This window comes from Somniosus microcephalus, chromosome 9 (genome assembly GCF_052327205.1).
Source record: "Somniosus microcephalus isolate GS21.2 chromosome 9, FLI_Smic_1.0, whole genome shotgun sequence".
Taxonomy (NCBI): Eukaryota; Metazoa; Chordata; class Chondrichthyes; order Squaliformes; family Somniosidae; genus Somniosus; species Somniosus microcephalus.
The window spans coordinates 211468870-211486849 of record NC_140995.1 but is presented as its reverse complement, the minus strand read 5'-3'; the positions used below and the strand labels follow the sequence as shown (position 1 = coordinate 211486849).

Sequence of the window (17980 nt, the reverse complement as noted above, 5' to 3'; positions counted from 1 at the left end):
GATATCCTGAGGAGTCCCTCGTTTGGTCCACGACCCATTGCTGTCTAGGATGAGAGGAGAGGGTGGAGAGAGGGAGAGATCTAGAATCAACCACTGATTCGACTGCTTCCACATGAACGCCAAGTGGTAGAGTCTGGTTTTTCAAAATGTGCAGTACACCCAATGGCTGCAGCACTGGGGGAAGGAGCTCAACTCCTCCTTCTGTGGGTTGGAGGGCCATCCTATCCAGCAAATAGGATCCATGCAGACAGTACTGTTTGCAGCCAAGTTGTATGTGCTTCAATGCGGTGACAGAACTATTATTTAGGAGGAGGGGTTGCAGGAGCAGTTTATAATTCACTAGGGAAACTGTTAAAGTTGATTTAAAAAAATAAAAGTTAAAAAATCTGCTATTTGTTTCCTTCCTACAGGTTTTTGGTGGGTTAGTTTGGATCCTTGTGGCTTCTATTCAGGTTTCCGATAAAGATAGCCAAGGCTGGGTAATGTTTGTTTCCATCCTTTGCTTCGTGTTGACTCTGCTGCTGCTGTTATGCTACTTCACTGGATGGCCCCGAAGTTCAACGGCGTGGTGTTTCTTGGTAAGCGTGCGATCTGTCATCATATTAGGACTTTATACCGGGCAGAGTTATTTAGTTATTTATAGATAAATTACAAAGGCAAGTATAAAGATTGACCTTGAAATTGCTGGGCCAATTCAAGGCAACACCCACCCAGAAGGACAAGGCCAGCAGGCGCATGGGAACACCATCATCTCCAAGTTCCCCTCCAAGTCACACACCATCCTGACTTGGAAATTCCTTCATCGTCGCTGGGTCAAAATCCCAGAACTCCCTCCCTAACTGCACTGTGGGAGTACCTTCACCACACGGACTGCAGCGGTTCAAGAAGGCGGCTCATCACCACTTTCTCAACGGAAACTAGGGTCCCTGTGGAGGGGGTCTCCGATCCCTGTGGAGGGGGTTTGATCCCAGTGGAGGGGGTCTCCGATCCCTGTGGAGGGGGTTTGATCCCAGTGGAGGGGGTCTCCGATCCCTGTGGAGGGGGTTTGATCCCAGTGGAGGGGGTCTCCGATCCCTGTGGAGGGGGTTTGATCCCAGTGGAGGGGGTCTCCGATCCCTGTGGAGGGGGTTTGATCCCAGTGGAGGGGGTCTCCGATCCCTGTGGAGGGGGTTTGATCCCTGTGGAGGGGGTCTCCGATCCCTGTGGAGAGGGTCTCCGATCCCAGTGGAGGGGCTCTCCGATCCCTGTGGAGGGGGTTTGATCCCAGTGGAGGGGGTCTCCGATCCCTGTGGAGGGGGTCTCCGATCCCTGTGGAGGGGGTCTCCGATCCCTGTGGAGGGGGTCTCCGATCCCAGTGGAGGGGGTCTCCGATCCCAGTGGAGGGGGTCTCCGATCCCAGTGGAGGGGGCCTCCGATCCCAGTGGAGGGGGTCTCCGATCCCTGTGGAGGGGGTTTGATCCCAGTGGAGGGGGTCTCCGATCCCAGTGGAGGGGGTCTCCGATCCCAGTGGAGGGGGTCTCCGATCCCTGTGGAGGGGGTCTCCGATCCCAGTGGAGGGGGTCTCCGATCCCAGTGGAGGGGGTCTCTGATCCCTGTGGAGGGGGTTTGATCCCTGTGGAGGGGGTTTCCGATCCCTGTGGAGGGGGTCTCCGATCCCAGTGGAGGGGGTCTCCGATCCCAGTGGAAGGGGTTTGATCCCAGTGGAGGGGGTCTCCGATCCCAGGGGAGGGGGTTTCCGATCCCTGTGGAGGGGGTCTCCGATCCCAGTGGAGGGGGTCTCCGATCCCAGTGGAAGGGGTTTGATCCCAGTGGAGGGGGTCTCCGATCCCAGTGGAGGGGGTCTCCGATCCCAGTGGAGGGGGTCTCCGATCCCTGCGGAGGGGGTCTCCGATCCCTGCGGAGGGGGTCTCCGATCCCAGTGGAGGGGGTTTGATCCCAGTGGAGGGGGTCTCCGATCCCAGTGGAGGGGGTCTCCGATCCCTGTGGAGGGGGTTTGATCCCAGTGGAGGGGGTCTCCGATCCCAGTGGAGGGGGTCTCCGATCCCTGTGGAGGGGGTCTCCGATCCCAGTGGAGGGGGTCTCCGATCCCAGTGGAGGGGGTTTGATCCCAGTGGAGGGGGTCTCCGATCCCAGTGGAGGGGGTCTCCGATCCCTGTGGAGGGGGTCTCCGATCCCAGTGGAGGGGGTTTGATCCCAGTGGAGGGGGTCTCCGATCCCAGTGGAGGGGGTCTCCGATCCCAGTGGAGGGGGTCTCCGATCCCTGTGGAGGGGGTTTGATCCCAGTGGAGGGGGTCTCCGATCCCAGTGGAGGGGGTTTCTGATCCCTGTGGAGGGGGTTTGATCCCAGTGGAGGGGGTCTCCGATCCCTGTGGAGGGGGTTTGATCCCAGTGGAGGGGGTCTCCGATCCCAGTGGAGGGGGTCTCCGATCCCAGTGGAGGGGGTCTCCGATCCCTGTGGAGGGGGTCTCCGATCCCAGTGGAGGGGGTCTCCGATCCCTGTGGAGGGGGTCTCCGATCCCAGTGGAGGGGGTCTCCGATCCCAGTGGAGGGGGTCTCCGATCCCAGTGGAGGGGGTCTCCGATCCCTGTGGAGGGGGTCTCCGATCCCAGTGGAGGGGGTCTCCGATCCCTGTGGAGGGGGTCTCCGATCCCTGTGGAGGGGGTCTCCGATCCCAGTGGAGGTGGTCTCCGATCCCTGTGGAGGGGGTTTGATCCCTGTGGAGGGGGTTTGATCCCTGTGGAGGGGGTCTCCGATCCCTGTGGAGGGGGTTTGATCCCAGTGGGGGTGGGGGGGTTGATCCCAGTGTGTATAAAGTTCATACCTGGATTTCTCACACTAGTCTGCACTACCCACCAGATGCAGTATGGGAGTTATGCCATCAGATGGACTCAGATTTGCAAACCATTTCTACTGGGATAGATCCTTATCAGTGCTTGTTAACGTGACTATTGCTCTGAATTTTTATACTACTGGTTCATTGCAGGCAGCCTCATGGTGACGTCAGCAATGTTACTCAATTGGCAGTACATCAGTGCATTAACCACGTCATGGAGGCCCTATTCAGGTGACATCCTTCCTCACAGGCCCACCAAAGCAGAGATATAAAGCATTCAACTTTTACCGAGTGGCAGGATTCTCCTAAATCCAGGGTGCTGTTGATGATACACATGTGGCAATTAAAGTTTATTTTGCCAACTCCTTTAACATCAATAGAAAGAGTTATCATTGTTCAAATGTACAGCTTGTGTGTGATATGAGTTGCCTAATTCTACATGTTAATACCTGCTACCCTCGAAGCCTCGAAGCTGCCAGGATGCTTTTGTTCTATGTTGATCCACTATACCTGGATTATTCAGCCAGAGCAATGTGTCCCGAGGTTGTTCTGAGACGCGGTATTCCCCTTGCAACCATGGCTGATGACCCCACTCCGTCGTTCAAGGTCACCTGTAGGAAACAGGTACAACAAAGCATTATGCGCTACATGCATCTTAATTGAGTAAACAATTGGCATTCTAAAGTTCCCCCTTTCGGGTTTCTGGATAGGTTTGGGGAAGCCCTACAGTACAGCCCCGCAAGGATGGCCAGCATTATAGTGGCATGTTGCATGCTACACAACTTTGCAATTCAGAAAAGGATGTTCCTTCCATCTGCAGATGATGAAGAAGAAGTACAAGGCCATCTATCCCTGGAGCATGAAGAGATTGCCCAGGAGGGAGAAGAGGTTGCAGCAAGAGAGATTAAACAGGAAATCATCATCAGTTTCTTCCACTAGATAATAAGTAGTCAATCACTAGAAGCCAATGGCCCACTATGTCCCATCATTCAGACTACCAATAATTCAGAGAAAGGACCATTCTAACCATCAACATCAAATAAAATGAGAGCTGGAGGCTTCAATAAAAAAATACACAAGCACACCATTATGCAAGGAATTTCCAAAATTACATCAAGTACTGTTTATAATTCTTGTCACTGCATCTACCCTTGGTACCTAGAACCTTACTTACATGCAAAGTTAAGGGTTGATTTCCTGACCCTTGCACCTGGGGACTGAACATTCCATGAGAACGCGGTCTAGGGAAAAGGGACAGAGATCCAGATTGCCATGTCAATGCCCGTTAATGCTGCCCCAGAACTCCAAACAGGGTGCAGTGGGTCGGTTCCCGGCTTCTGCCCCTGTTTTTGTTTGGAATTCTTGCTGGGTACTCATGCACAGTAACATCCAGAAACAGCTGGTGTTGTGACCAGCCCCAGATCCGTCTTGACCACAAGAAAATTGTCTCTCTAAACCCTTACTCCTACTTGATGCTCCCTGACTATCAGGAGATTGAGAGGTGCCTAACTGGGACTTCACTGTTTGAGCCTTCAAGGACTAAGGTGACATTCATCTCAGAGATGCTGATATACTTGAAAGCTTGCTCTCTTGTACTTGCGAGTCTTGCCAGGCCTTGACATAAAGTCCCCTCATGTGCTGTCATGAGGGGGGGGCCGGAGGGATGGAATAACATTGTCACTATACTGAGATACAGAGACATCTTGAGTTAACACCCCTGGCAGCCCATGAGGTGCTGGGCACAGGTTCAGTTGCACTAATGATTGTCGCTTGAACAGACCACATTGTCTCATTTAAGTTCTAGAAGCCTTTTGAAATGGTGGCGGTAAGGCTGTTTCACACGGACATCCATGGAAGCAGCGTAGATGCCATTCCAGAAGCCATGACTGTCCTGAGATACTCCTGCTTTCACCTTGTTGCTGCAGACCTCTCTTGGACCACCACATGCTCCAGGGGAATCTACATGGCCTCATTAACTCCCTTCATGCTGTTGTAGCTGCGGATGGTGGGCTTTCCAGCTTATCCACCACCTGGAGCACATGCATGGAAACATTCTCCACTATCTGCACGTAAGTTTGCTGTTCCTGCTCCTTCTTGAGAGTCAAGCCTCAGAGATCAGGGTGCTTAGGCTCGAGAGACGAGGGCAGTTTTTTCTTCACTCTCCAGTGTGCTCCAGCTGGCTCTCCCTGCTTAGTGGTGCTCGATGCATCACCCTGTGATACTCCCGCTGACTCATGAATGAAATCATCCTGAGTAGATATATCTGGGTTGGTGCTGGAGAAAGTTAAGTAAGTAATGCTGGAGTTGGCCAGGCTTGTGCAGGAGTTGTCGAGCTGGAGGTGCCAAGCTGCTCTGGAAAAATGGTAATCGTCTTCTTGTGGAGCATCACCTCTGAGGGTTACAAAGGGAGGATGGACTCTCAAAAGTGACTTTGAGGATGTAACTGAGCAATGATAGAAGTCCTGACAATAATGCTGAACATCTGGAGACAAGTCACTGCACTGTCGACCATTCCAGCTGTTACCAACCTGTTCTGGCGACTTGCTTCCTACTTTCCTACCTCCCACTGTCCCTCCTGGCAGTATATCTCCTGCGGAGCTCAAGAGCTTCCTCCTTTTGCATACCTAACAGTCTGATGGTTGCCATTCCTCCCCCACAAGCAGTTTTTTGCCACTCAGCTCATCTGCTGCTGAAACCCTCATCCATGCCTTTGTTACCGCTAAACTCAACTATTCCAACGCTCGCCTGGCCAGCCTCCCACTTTCCACCCTCCATAAATTGAACTCATCCAAAACTCTGCTGCCCGGATCCTAACTCGCACCGAGCCCCGTTCACCCATTGGCTCCCAGTTCGGCAACATCTCGATTTGAAAATTATCATCCTTGTTTTTAAATCCCTCCATGGCCTCGCCCCTCCCTATCTCTGTAATCCCCTCCAGCCCTACAACTCTCCGCGATCTCAGCATTCATCTAATTCTGGCCTCTTGCGCATCCCTGATTTTCATCACTCCACAATTGGCGGCCGTGCCTTCAGCTGCTGAGGCACTAAGCTCTGGAATTCCCTTCCTAAACCTCTCCGCCTCGCTACCTCTCTCTCCTCCTTTAAGCCGCTCCTTAAAACCCATCCCTTTGCCCAAGCTATTGGTTACCAGTCCTAATATCTCCTTATGTGGCTCGGTGTCAAATCTTGTCTGATAACGCTCCTGTGAAGCGCCGTGGGACGTTTTGCTATGTTAAATGCACTATATAAATACAAGTTGTTGTTGTTGATTATGGGCAACCTCTTCCTTTACAATACAGGTTGAAAAAGGCACCTGATTGGCACAGCTTTCAATGTCACCCATTCCATGATTACAATGCTTTCAGGTGTTGGCTATGCAGCAATCTCTTCTCCTTTGAGCCTAACACTACCACCACTGGTCTGCCGGATTGCCTGCCTCTCTTCCGCGGCCATGTTCGCGCCCGGGTGGCCCTGGAGATGGAGCACGCGGTGTCCGCCGGTGCGCTTGAGTTTTTCCGCGACCGGTGGGCGCCGCGGGGACTGGAGTGCATCATCAACATGGAAAACCAAATGTTAATTTGATTTATTAAGTTTTAGTTGAACTTTTGTTTACAGTCCAATTTGGGTTTTTTGGGTATAAGCAAAAGAGTTACCACCACTGGTCTCAGGCACTAGGAGAGGTTATGTTTAGATTATAATGAACTTTTTAAAGATTCTTTTCTCGGTTTGTTTCCACAGGATGCTGTCTACCATGGCATGGCAGCTCTTTTTTATTTCAGTGCTGCAGTCCTACAGGCTAATTCTACAGTACGCCTACAACTTTCCAATGGAAAGACATACAAAACTGATGTTGCTGCCACGGTAAGCACACACTCTGTTAACCAAAATGGTGCAATCCTAACCGTTCCTTTTTTTCTTCTCAGCTTATGTCTCAAATCTAAATTATATATAAATAAAAATGTTGGCCTATATTTTCTGATTGTTATGCATACATTTTAAATGTGTCACTGCTGGCGTAACGATCTGAAAATCAAAGCCTTTGTGTTTAGTGCTTGTCTGCCACTTCAGATGTTACACTTCACAATGCTATGGGTGTATTGAAAAAAGCAGAGAATGAGCCAGCCATTTCCTGCTGCATTTTTTGACCTCGCTAACCCGGCCTCTCTCTCAGCTGCCAGAAATTTACAAGCAGCTGTCAATCTATAGAAATCTTCCCCAACAATTAGCCTCTACTTGATCTCAGGATGTTCCTATTTAAACCACTACCCCACATGCTACAATAAACTCAGATCCAGCTAAGTAGCTAAATGTCACAACTCTGCTCCAGACCTCAGCACTCACATGAACAACGCTACGAGATATCAGCTAATAATTTCTGACTCATAATGACCTGGTGAGATCTCTGCAAGCAAAACTGATGGGATAACTAAAGAAAGAGTAGGGCCTATTAGAGACCAAAAAGGAGGCAGAAAACGTGGGTATGGTTCTTAATGAATACTTTGTGTCTGTCTTCACAGAAGAGAGGGATGATGCAGACTTTGTAATTAAGGAGGAGGCGTGTGAAATATTAGATGCGATAAACATAGAGAGAGAGGAAGTATTAAGAGGTTTAGCATCTTTGAAAGTAGATAAATTGCCAGGCCCGGATGAAATGTCTCCCAGGCTGTTAAGTGAAGCAAGGGAGGAAATAGCAGAGGCTCTGATCATGATTTTTCAAACCTCTCTGGATACAGGCCTGGTGTTGGAGGACTGCTAACGTTGTAACATTGTTTAAAAAGGGAGAAAGGGATAGACCGAGTAATTACAGGCCAGTCAGCCTAACCTTGGTGGTGGGCAAATTGTTGGAAAAAATTCTGAGGGACAGTATTAATCATCATTTAGAAAGTCATGGTTTAATCAAGGACGCTCAGCATGGATTTGTTAAGGGTAGGTCATGTCTGACTAACTTGATTGAATTGTTTGAGGAGGTAACGAGGAGGGTCGATCAGGGTAGTGCGTTTGATGTAGTCTACAGGGATTTTAGCAAAGCTTTTTACAAGATCCCGCATGGCAGACTGGTCAGAAAAGTAAAAGCCCATGGGATCCAAGGGAAAGTGGCAAGTTGGATCCAAAATTGGCTCAGTGGCAAGAAGCAAAGGGTGTTTTTGTTACTGGAAGACTGTTTCCAGTGGGGTTCCGCAGGGCTCAGTACTAGGTCCCCTGCTTTTTGTAGTATATATCAATGATTTAGACTTCAATGTTGGGGGCATGATTAAGAAATTTGCAGATAATACAAAATTGGCCATGTGATTGATAGTGCGGAAGATAGCTGTAGACTGCAGGAAGATATCAATGGACTGGCCAGGTGGGCAGAATAGTGGCAAATGGAATTCAATCTAGAGAAATGTGAGGTAATGCATTTGGGGAGGGTTATCAAGGCAAGGGAATGCACAATAAATGGTAGGACACTGAGAAGTGCAGAAGATCAGAGGGACCTTGGAGTGCATGTCCACAGATCCCTGAAGGTAGCAGGACAGGTAGGTAAGGTGGTTAAGAAGGCATACGGGATACTTTCCTTTATTATCTGAGACATAGAATATAAGAGCAGGGAGGTTATGCTAGAACTGTATAAAACACTAGTTAGGCCGCAGCTAGAATACTGCGTGCAGTTCTGGCCACCACATTACAGGAAAGATGTGATTGCACTAGAGAGGGTACAGAGGAGATTGATGAAAATGTTTTCAGGACTGGAGAATTTTAGTTATGAGGAAAGATTGGATAGGCTGGGGTTGTTTTCTTTGGAACAGAGGAGGCTGAGAGGAGATTTGATTGAGGTGTATAAAATTATGAGTGGCCTAGATAGAGTGGATAGGAAGGACCTATTTCTCTTAGCAGAAAGGTCAATAACCAGAAGGCATAGATTTAAAGTAATTGGTCGGAGGTTTAGTGGGGATTTGAGGAGAATTTTTTTCACTCAGAGGGTGGTGGGGGTCTGGAACTCACTGCCTGGAATGGTGGTAGAGGCATCGTCCGAGTGAGGGACCGCAAGGCCGTCCGCATCACCCGCGCCATGACAGGAGCTGACGACTGCTGGACAGACCACCGCCTAATCTGTTCTGTCATCTCCATCAATGTAGCCCCAAAACAGCGGCGGCAACAGAAACAATGCCGCAGGAAAATTAACGCTGGAGCACTCAAAGACCCCGCTAAGAAAGCCCTATTCAGCCTGCGCCTCACAAACAACCTGACGACTCCCAGTGATGCAGAGACACAGAGTGCCCACAGCGTCTGGTCTGCACTCAAGGCCACCATAATCAGCATCTGTGAAGAGACGCTCGGTCACTCAACCAGGAAACACCAAGACTGGTTCGACGAGAATGACCAGGAGATCCAGGAGCTAATAAGCCGCAAGCGCAAGGCATTTTTGATCTGGAAACAGCAACAGAACTCGAGAGCAAGAAAGCAGCTCTACAGAAGCCTGAAGGCCGAGGTCCAACAAAAAACTCGCGACCTAAAGAACAGATGGTGGGTGGAGAAAGCGCAGGAGATCCAGCAGCTAGCCGACAACCACGACGTGCATGGATTTTTTAGCGCAGTCAAGACCATCTACGGCCCAAACACCCAAGGCCCTTCCCCACTGTGGGCCAAGAATGGAGAGGTACTCATCAAGGACAGGGAAGCAGTCAGTGCCCGCTTGAAGGAGCACTTCGAAGATCTCCTTAACCATGACTCTGTCTTTGACATGAGTGTCCTCAACTCCATCCCACAGCATGCTACCCACCACCATCTCAGCACAACCCCAGCCCGGCATGAGGTTGAAAAGGCCATCGACAACTGAAGAACAACAAGGCCTCAGGAGCAGATGGAATCCCCACCGTGGCACTAAAGCATGGCGGAGAAGCACTACTGGCGCGAATTCATGAACTCATTTCTCTTATCTGGAAGGAGGAGAGCATGCCAGGGGATCTCAGAGACGCCGTAATTGTGACCATCTTCAAGAAAGGTGACAAGTCCAATTGCGGTAATTACAGAGGAGTTTCCCTGCTATCTGCCACAGGGAAAGTCATCACAAGAATCCTCCTCAATCGCCTTCTCCCAGTGGCCGAAGAATTCCTCCCAGAGTCACAATGTGGATTCCGCCCACTAAGGGGCACAATGGGCATGATCTTCACCGCACGTCAATTACAAGAGAAGTGCAGGGAACAGCACCAACTACTGTACACGGCCTTCTTTGATCTCACAAAGGCCTTCGACACTGTCAACCGTGAGGGATTATGGAGTGTTCTCCTCAAATTCGGCTGCCCTCAAAAGTTTGTCACTATCCTTCGCCTGCTTCACGACGACATGCAAGCCGTGATCCTGACCAACGGTTCTACCACAGACCCAATTCATGTACGAACTGGGGTCAAGTAAGGCTGTGTCATCGCACCAACGCTCTTCTCAATCTTCCTTGCTGCAATGCTCCATCTCACCCTCAGTAAGCTCCCCACTGGAGTGGAGCTAATTTACAGAACAAACAGGAAACTGTTCAACCCCCATCGCCTCCAGTCCAGATCCAAAGTCGTCCCATCCTCTGTCATCGAATTACAGTACGCAGACGATGCTTGCGTCTGCGCTCACTCGGAGGTTGAACTCCAAACCATCGTAAACACCTTCACCGAAGCGTACGAGAGCATGGGCCTTACACTAAACATCCGTAAGACAAAGGTCCTCTACCAACCTACCCCCGCTACACAGTGCTGCCCCCCGATTATCAAAATCCACGACAAGGCCTTGGACAACGTGGACCACTTTCCATACCTCGGGAGCCTACTGTCAACAAGGGCAGACGTTGACGACAAAGTCCAACACCGCCTTCAGTGTGCCAGTGCAGCCTTTGGTCGCCTGAGGAAGAGAGTGTTTGAAGACCAGGACCTCAAACCTGGCACTAAGCTCATGGTCTACAGGGCAGTAGTGATACCCACCCTCCTGTATGCCTCAGAGACATGGACCATGTACAGTAGGCACTTCAAAGCACTGGAGAGGTATCACCAACGCTGCCTCCGCAAGATCCTGCAAATCCATTGGCAGGATAGGCGCACCAACGTCAGTGTTCTTGCTCAGGCCAACATCCCCAGCATCGAAGCTCTGACCACGCTCAATCAGCTCCGATGGACGGGTCACATTGTCCGCATGCCTGATACGAGACTCCCAAAAGAAGCGCTCTACTCGGAGCTCCGACACGGCAAGAGAGCCCCAGGTGGGCAGAGGAAACGCTTCAAGGACACCCTCAAAGCCTCCTTGAAAAAGTGTAACATCCCCACCGACACCTGGGAATCCCTGGCCCAAGACCGCACAAAGTGGAAGAGAAGCATCCAGGAAGGCGCTGAACACCTCGAGTCTCTTCGCCGGGAGCAAGCGGAAGCCAAGCGCAGGCAGTGCAAGGAGCGCACGTCAACCCAAGCACCCCACCCACCTGCCCCTTCAACCACCGTCTGCCCCACCTGTGACAGAGACTGTAGGCCCCGCACTGGACTCATCAGTCACCTGCGAACTCATTTTTAATGTGGAAGCAAGTCATCCTCAGTTCTGGCGGACTGCCTAAGAAGAAGAGGGTAGAGGCAGAAGCCCTTACCACATTTAAAAAATACAGGGGGTACTTGGATATGCATTTGAAGTGCCGTAACATGCAAGGCTACGGACCAAGAGCTGAAAAGTGGGATTAGGTTGGATAGCTCTTTTTTAACCGGTGTGGACACGAAGTGCCTAATGGCCTCCTTCTGTGTCCTAAATTTCTATGATTCCATTGACTGAGTTTAAAAAAAAATCTGGAAATAAATAGCTGGTATCAGGAATTAATGGGGCAGAAATTCCTCCCCAAACGCGTGAGTAACGAAGGGGTACTCACGCGTCTGGCCGGAGGAAATGCCGGTTTTCAGCATGCACAGCGCATGCGCTGAAAACCGGCATTTCCTCTCCTCTAACCCAAGAGGTGAAGAGGCTAGCGCGTGCGCTGTAGGGGGCAGCACATGCGTCTTGGATTTCCTCTGTTTTGGGGGATTTGCGCATGTCTAAAGGCCTCCGGTCTTTACGCTTGTAAAAAGCACACGTAAGTATTTACTTTTACAGGTAAGTGGTGTTTTAGTATAATTTAGAATTTTTTTTTCCACAGGTTTATTATTTTAAAGAATCTACAATAAGGTAAGTTTAGTTTTAGACCCTTTTTATTAAAAATTTATTTTTTTCAAAAAAAAAATTATTGTTTAAATTATTTTTTTAAACTTATTTATACTTAATTTAATGATTGGGATGTTTTTTAAATTTTTATTTAAAGTTTAAATAGTGTTTTGGGCCCCCGTAGTTTTCATGAGTTTGACAGTTCTTACTCTCAAACTCATGAATGAACCTTCCCCTCCCCTGATTGGTTGTACAGTGCTCACCTGATCCCAGCCGGCACATCGCACTAACTACGTCACTGGATCAGGTAAGCACTGCGCGCTGACATCTGAACCGGGCCTGTCACAGGAAATGCAAGCAGGCCCGGGCTTCAGATGTCAGCGCGCAGGGTGAGTGCAGATCGGGGGCTTGCACCCGCGGGAAGCCCCCGACCCGAATTTTTGGCCCATTGTAAATACCCATCTGGTTCATTAATGTCCTTTAGGGAAGGAAACCTGCTGTTGTTATCTAGTCTGGCCTATATGTGACTCCAGTCTCACACCAATGTGGCTGACTCTTAAATGGCCTCTTAATTGTACCAAATCCTTACAGTGGCTCAAGAAGAAGGCCCACCACCACCTTCTCCGGGCAACTAGGGATGGACAATAAATGCCGGCCTTGCCAGGGACACTCACATCCGGAAAACAATTTTTTTTTAAATCGCTGAGCATTCTCCTTTGGATGAGATGTTAACCTGCGGCCCCATCTGCCTGTTCCTGGGGATCAGGTTGATTAAAGATCCCTTGGCAATTTTCAAAGAAGAGTGTCTTGTTATTCAATTTTCATCTTGAACTAAACAGACACACATAAATTGTTGAAAAGGTACATTGAATAGAGCTTCACACTTTTACAAGTTAGTTTTGAAGATCGTGCCTTCAGCTGCCTCGGCCCTAAGCTCTGGAATTCCTTCCCTAAACCTGTCCGCCTCTCTCCTCCTTTAAGACGCTCCTTAAAACCTACCTCTTTGGCCAAGCTTTTGATCACCTGCCCTAATTTATCCTTATGTGGATCGGTGTCAAATTTTTTGTTTTATCACTCTCCTGTGAAATGCCTTGGGACTTTTTAATACGTTAAAGGCGCTATATAAATATAAATTGTTGTTGTGTAGCATTTTGAGAGAAGAGATCAAGAGGACTAAATGGCGCTGATCCCTGTTAGTTACTAGGTTCTGGTGAAGGGCACACGCCTGAAATGTTAACTGCTTTCCACAGATGCTGCCTGACCTACTGAATGTTTCAGTATTTTCTGATTTTTGTTCCTCCCCCATTCCCCACCCCAACCACCCCCTTTATGCTAATCTCAATATTAGGAATTCAGATCAGGCTGGGGGAGGGGGTAAGGCACAAAGCAAAGGTCAGCAGCACAGGTAGGCACACACTTACTGGTCCTTGTTTTCTGCCACTGAATAGCTATTTATTAACTTGTAAGATGATCACGTGAGGACATTTAACGGCCATATGCACAGAAGACAAAAAGCTAGTGGAACATTACAGCTTTAACGTTAATATATGTGTACACACATCATTAAAACAGCTACAATTTAAAAATTAATCCAGAGGCTGTAAAAAGGACCTGCATGTATGTAGCACCTTATTAGGTCTCTCTGAAATGCCTCAGAAGTGCTTCACATCAATAGGCGAGAAATTCAGAGGATCAACAGGGCCTCGGGGGAGGGAATGAGTGACCTGGGTCTCGGGGTGGTGGTGGGGGCGGGGGCGGGGCGGGAGCGATCAGTGGTTGGGGGGATTGCGATTGGTGGGTAAAAGAACGCAGCTTGTTTGTTCTTACCCAATATAGCAGGTGGCGCACTTCCAGTCAGAAGTGTGGACGCGCTTCCTGCCTGCCATTTCGGGGCCTTAGGAGGACACGTAACGCTTGAAAAATGGGCACTATGCGGCCCAATTTCACCCCCAGTGGGTTATTTTGAAACGCACTTACTGTTATGTGGGTAAAACGCAGCATCCATTTTGCACACAGCAAGGTCCCATAAACAACAAGGAGATGATTGACCAGTTAAGCTATTTTTGATGGTATTGGTCAAGGAAGGAATGTTGGCCAGGACACTGAGAGAATCCCATGCTCTTTTTGCAAGAGTGGGAACAAGGGGGAAATGCTGCAGAAGGGGAAGACTTTCAGCCTACACCAACCTGTTATTATGCCTTTGGGAAAGGGTTGGGGGGTTAAGCCCTATAGCAGGCAACTCCCTTTACCAAATCCCCTCACAAAGCAGTCGGTGATGAATAAGACATAGCATTGGACTTGGATATCTAGAACATCAAGGTTGCTGGTACTTTGTAAGACCATTCCAGCATGTAGCAGATAAAGGATTACCTGGAGGCTGGGTATGAGGATACAAGCTCTTGTATCCAAGATTTGGCACCTACCCTGCTTGGATTGCAGAGAACCAAGAAGCTGCCGCTGAAGCTCTGTACCTCCAACTAATGGTGTGGTGTATATCCATATTGTAATTAGGGATGATAGTGGCAATGCAATCACACATTTCATGCTGAGATGTGCTGCTCACCATCCTACTTATGAGAAGTTCCTAGTACCGCCTGTCCAGCTATTGAGGGCCCAGTTGCCTACTGGTCAACTAGGGACTGTCCTTCTTGGGGGATGGAGGTAAGTGGGGCCTCTATGGATCAAAGTGACTCCCAGATGGCATGTTTGTGGACGGCAGTTCAGAACCAAGTCAACCCCCTGTGGCAGACTTGGTATCTGATACATGAACCAGGTGGGTGTGCAGTACTCCACTATATATAGATGAGTGGTTAGGTTTTCTTGTATTGCCTTCTGTCATGGAAACTGCTAAATCCCACCAAGATTATTCTAAATAACAACAGAAAACGCTGGAAAAACTCAGCAGGCCAGGCAACATCCGCAGAGAGAGAAACAGAGTTAACGTTTTGGGTAGAAACCCTTCTACAGAACTGAGAAACAAGATTATTCTAGTTCCCTGAAGTAGTAATAGGAACAATTTGCAGAGTAATGAGGAAAGAATGGTGTGGGACTAATTGGACAGCTTTTTAAAACAGCTGGCTCAGGCACGATGGGCCGAATGGCCTCCTTCTGTGCTGTAAAATCCTATGACTCCAGTAGCCGGACCAATTTTTTCCCCATTCTCCCTCTCCCCTATCTGATCTCTCCGTCACATTTAGAATCACTTGTTGCCTGCCCTTCTCTCCTTCTCCCACGCGCACATGAAGCAGAGGCTATAACATAATTTAAAGGGGGATGTTTGAAAAGAAAAAATATAGAAGGACGCGTGCAAAGGACAGGGGAGTGGGATTAGAAGTTGAAGGGCTGGCACCAGCACAGGTGAGCTGGGCTTCCTTGAAGTAATTTCTACAATTCTATGAAATCCCAAGAGACTAGGACTAGCAATGTGGAATTCCAGTCTTGGTTCTTACAGAAGGAACACATAGGAAATAATTTCATTAAAATCAACAGTTAAACCATTGTTACTTTGAATTATGATTAAAATTGAAAATTTACAATAAAACCTATTTCCTTTCACTCTGCAGGTATTCGCATTTGCAGCCATTGTGCTCTATGTAATTCATGCAATGTTCTCATTCAAAAGGTGGAAAACAGTGTAACTGTCTTTGAGGTGTGTGGAACATGGATGTTGAGTTTGTGGAAGACATCTCTCAGAAGGCTGATACGTCTCCTCTCAACTTAAATACAGTCGAGCAATTCCATATGGCATTAGGGGTGGTGATTCTGTTTTGATAAAGTTGTAATTTTTTTTTCATTCCCCTTGTATTTTTATTACTCCTGCACCCCACTCCCCTCCACCCCCCCCCCGCCCGCCCCGCCCTGCCCCCCTCGGCTCATCACTATTCCCAGGCCATTCCTGACCAAACAGAAACCTTGATAGTGAGTTCATCTTGACAGGCTATTCAACCGTGGAGAGATTTAGGGCAATTGCAGATTAGGAAAGTTGTAATGCCTCAAATCCAACTCAGCGCAGATCAACACAAGCACCTGCTGAAAATTTAAAAATATATATTTTTTGATTTACTTTCAAGGCCTAGGCAATCAACACAGCTAGTCTGGCTCCCTCTGCCACATGTCAGGGGTGAGATATAAAGGCCTGATAGTCCATATGTTCACTGTAAATGGAAATGGAAATGGAGGCAGGCCGTGGGTGGATGCAATTTCCTTAGCTCCCCGCAACCCCTCAATTCAGATTGGAAGGACCACAAGGAAAGCAGGGGCAGAGCTCCAATATTCGAAATTCTACTGCCAAACTCTGACGGGCTGCACACTGCCCAAACCTTACTTTCATCCAGTGTTCAGCAAACCCTTGATCCATCCCCTTTGCCTGTCCCAAGCTTTGACCACGTCAGCTTGCTAATGAAATGTATGTAAGTAGCACGTATCGTTCTATAACCCAGGTGAGCATGTAAGCTTTACTGAATTCAGTAAAAGATGAAAACAAAACTGCCAGGTTCAAGCAAACTGGCTGCAGGCTGAATAAAACTGCGTGTTACTGAATTTACAGACTTCATAGTGTGGGAGCACCAGCACCACAAGGACTTAACCGCTTCAAGAAGGCCCACCACAACTTTCTCAGGGCAACTAGGGATAGGCAATAGATGTGGCCTTGGGAACACTGCCAAGATCCCGAGAACAAATTAAAAAAATATAAGCCTAAGATGTAGACCAATATGATGTAACTTTGAACATTAAAATCTTGATGGTAATCACACGCTGCAGAAGCTAATTGGTGTACCTTGACTTTTTACTGAACAGTAATATTAGTCATCTTTTAAGGGAATCAGATTAAAAGTTGAAGATAAAAGATGTAATAGGGAATGACAAAAGAGGTGATGTGACTGCCCTTGGCATCAAGGCAGCATTCAACCGCGTGTGGCACCAAGAAGCCCGAGTAAAACTGAAGTCAGTGGTAACCAGGGGGAAATCTCTTCAGTGGCCGGAGTCATACCTAGCATAAAGGAAGATAGTTGTGGTCATTGGAGACCAATCACCTCAGTCCCAGGACATCAATGCAGGAGTTCCTCAGGGCAGCATCCTAGGCCCAACTATCTTCAGCTGCCTCATTAAGGATCTTCCCTCCAGCATAAGGTCAGAATGGAGCTGTTTGCTGATGGTTATACAGTGTTCAGCTCCATTTGCAATTCCTCAGATCATGAAGCAGTCCATGATTGCATGCAGGAAAACCTGGACAACATCCAGGTTTGTGGTAATAAGTGGCAAGTAACATTCACACCACACAAATGCCAGGCAATGACTATCTCCAACAAGCGAGAGTCTAACCACTGCCCCTTGACATTCAATGGCATTACCATCGTCGAACCCTCCACCATCAACATCCTGGAGCACCATTGACCAGAAACTTAACTGGACCAGCTATATGGTCACTGGGTCAAAATCCTGGAACTCCCTCCCTGACAGCACTGTGGGAGTACCTTCACCACATGACCGCAGTTCAATACGGCAGCTCACCACCACCTTCTCAAGGGCAATGAGGGATGGACAATCGATCCTGGCCTTGCCAGCAACGCCCACATCCCATGAACAAATAAAAAAAAAAAAAAAAAAATGTCATGGCTACAAGAGCTGGTCAACGGCTGTGTATTCTGCAGCAAATGGCTCACCTTCCAACAAATGTTCCCGCTAATTTATTTTGGGTGCGCGGCCCCTTTATCTGTTGGCTGTAAGGCGCTTTGAGTCAGAAGGTTGTGGGTTCAAATCCCAATCCAGGGACTTGAGCACATAAAGCTAGGCTGACACTCCAGTGCAGTGCTGAGGGAGTGCTGCACTGTCGGAGGTGTTGTCTTTCGGATGAGACGTTAAACCGAGGCCCTGCCTGCTCTCTCAGATGGACGTAGAAGATCCCATGACGCTATTTCGAAGAAGAGCAGGGGAGTTAACTCCGGTGTCCTGGCCAATATTTATCCCTCAACCAACATAAAGAAAAACCTGATTTTCTGGTCATTATCACAT

General features: G+C 48.6%; 1 protein-coding gene across 2 annotated transcripts in view; it reads left to right on the top strand.

The window, feature by feature from the left end:
• LOC147112994 (myelin and lymphocyte protein-like) overlaps positions 1 to 16736 on the top strand; it is a 30171-nt gene extending 13435 nt beyond the window's left edge. Inside the window, exons 2-4 of one of the 2 annotated variants that reach the window (XM_085996257.1) lie at positions 411 to 578; positions 6572 to 6694; positions 15591 to 16736. In XM_085996257.1, the coding sequence (XP_085852383.1) occupies positions 411 to 578; positions 6572 to 6694; positions 15591 to 15689 (390 nt within the window). In that variant the 3' untranslated portion in view covers positions 15690 to 16736. Of the gene's footprint in view, positions 1 to 410; positions 579 to 6571; positions 6695 to 15531 lie in introns of both variants that reach the window. The other variant, XM_085996258.1, reaches the window with a different exon arrangement.
• The last annotated feature ends 1244 nt before the right edge of the window (positions 16737 to 17980 follow it).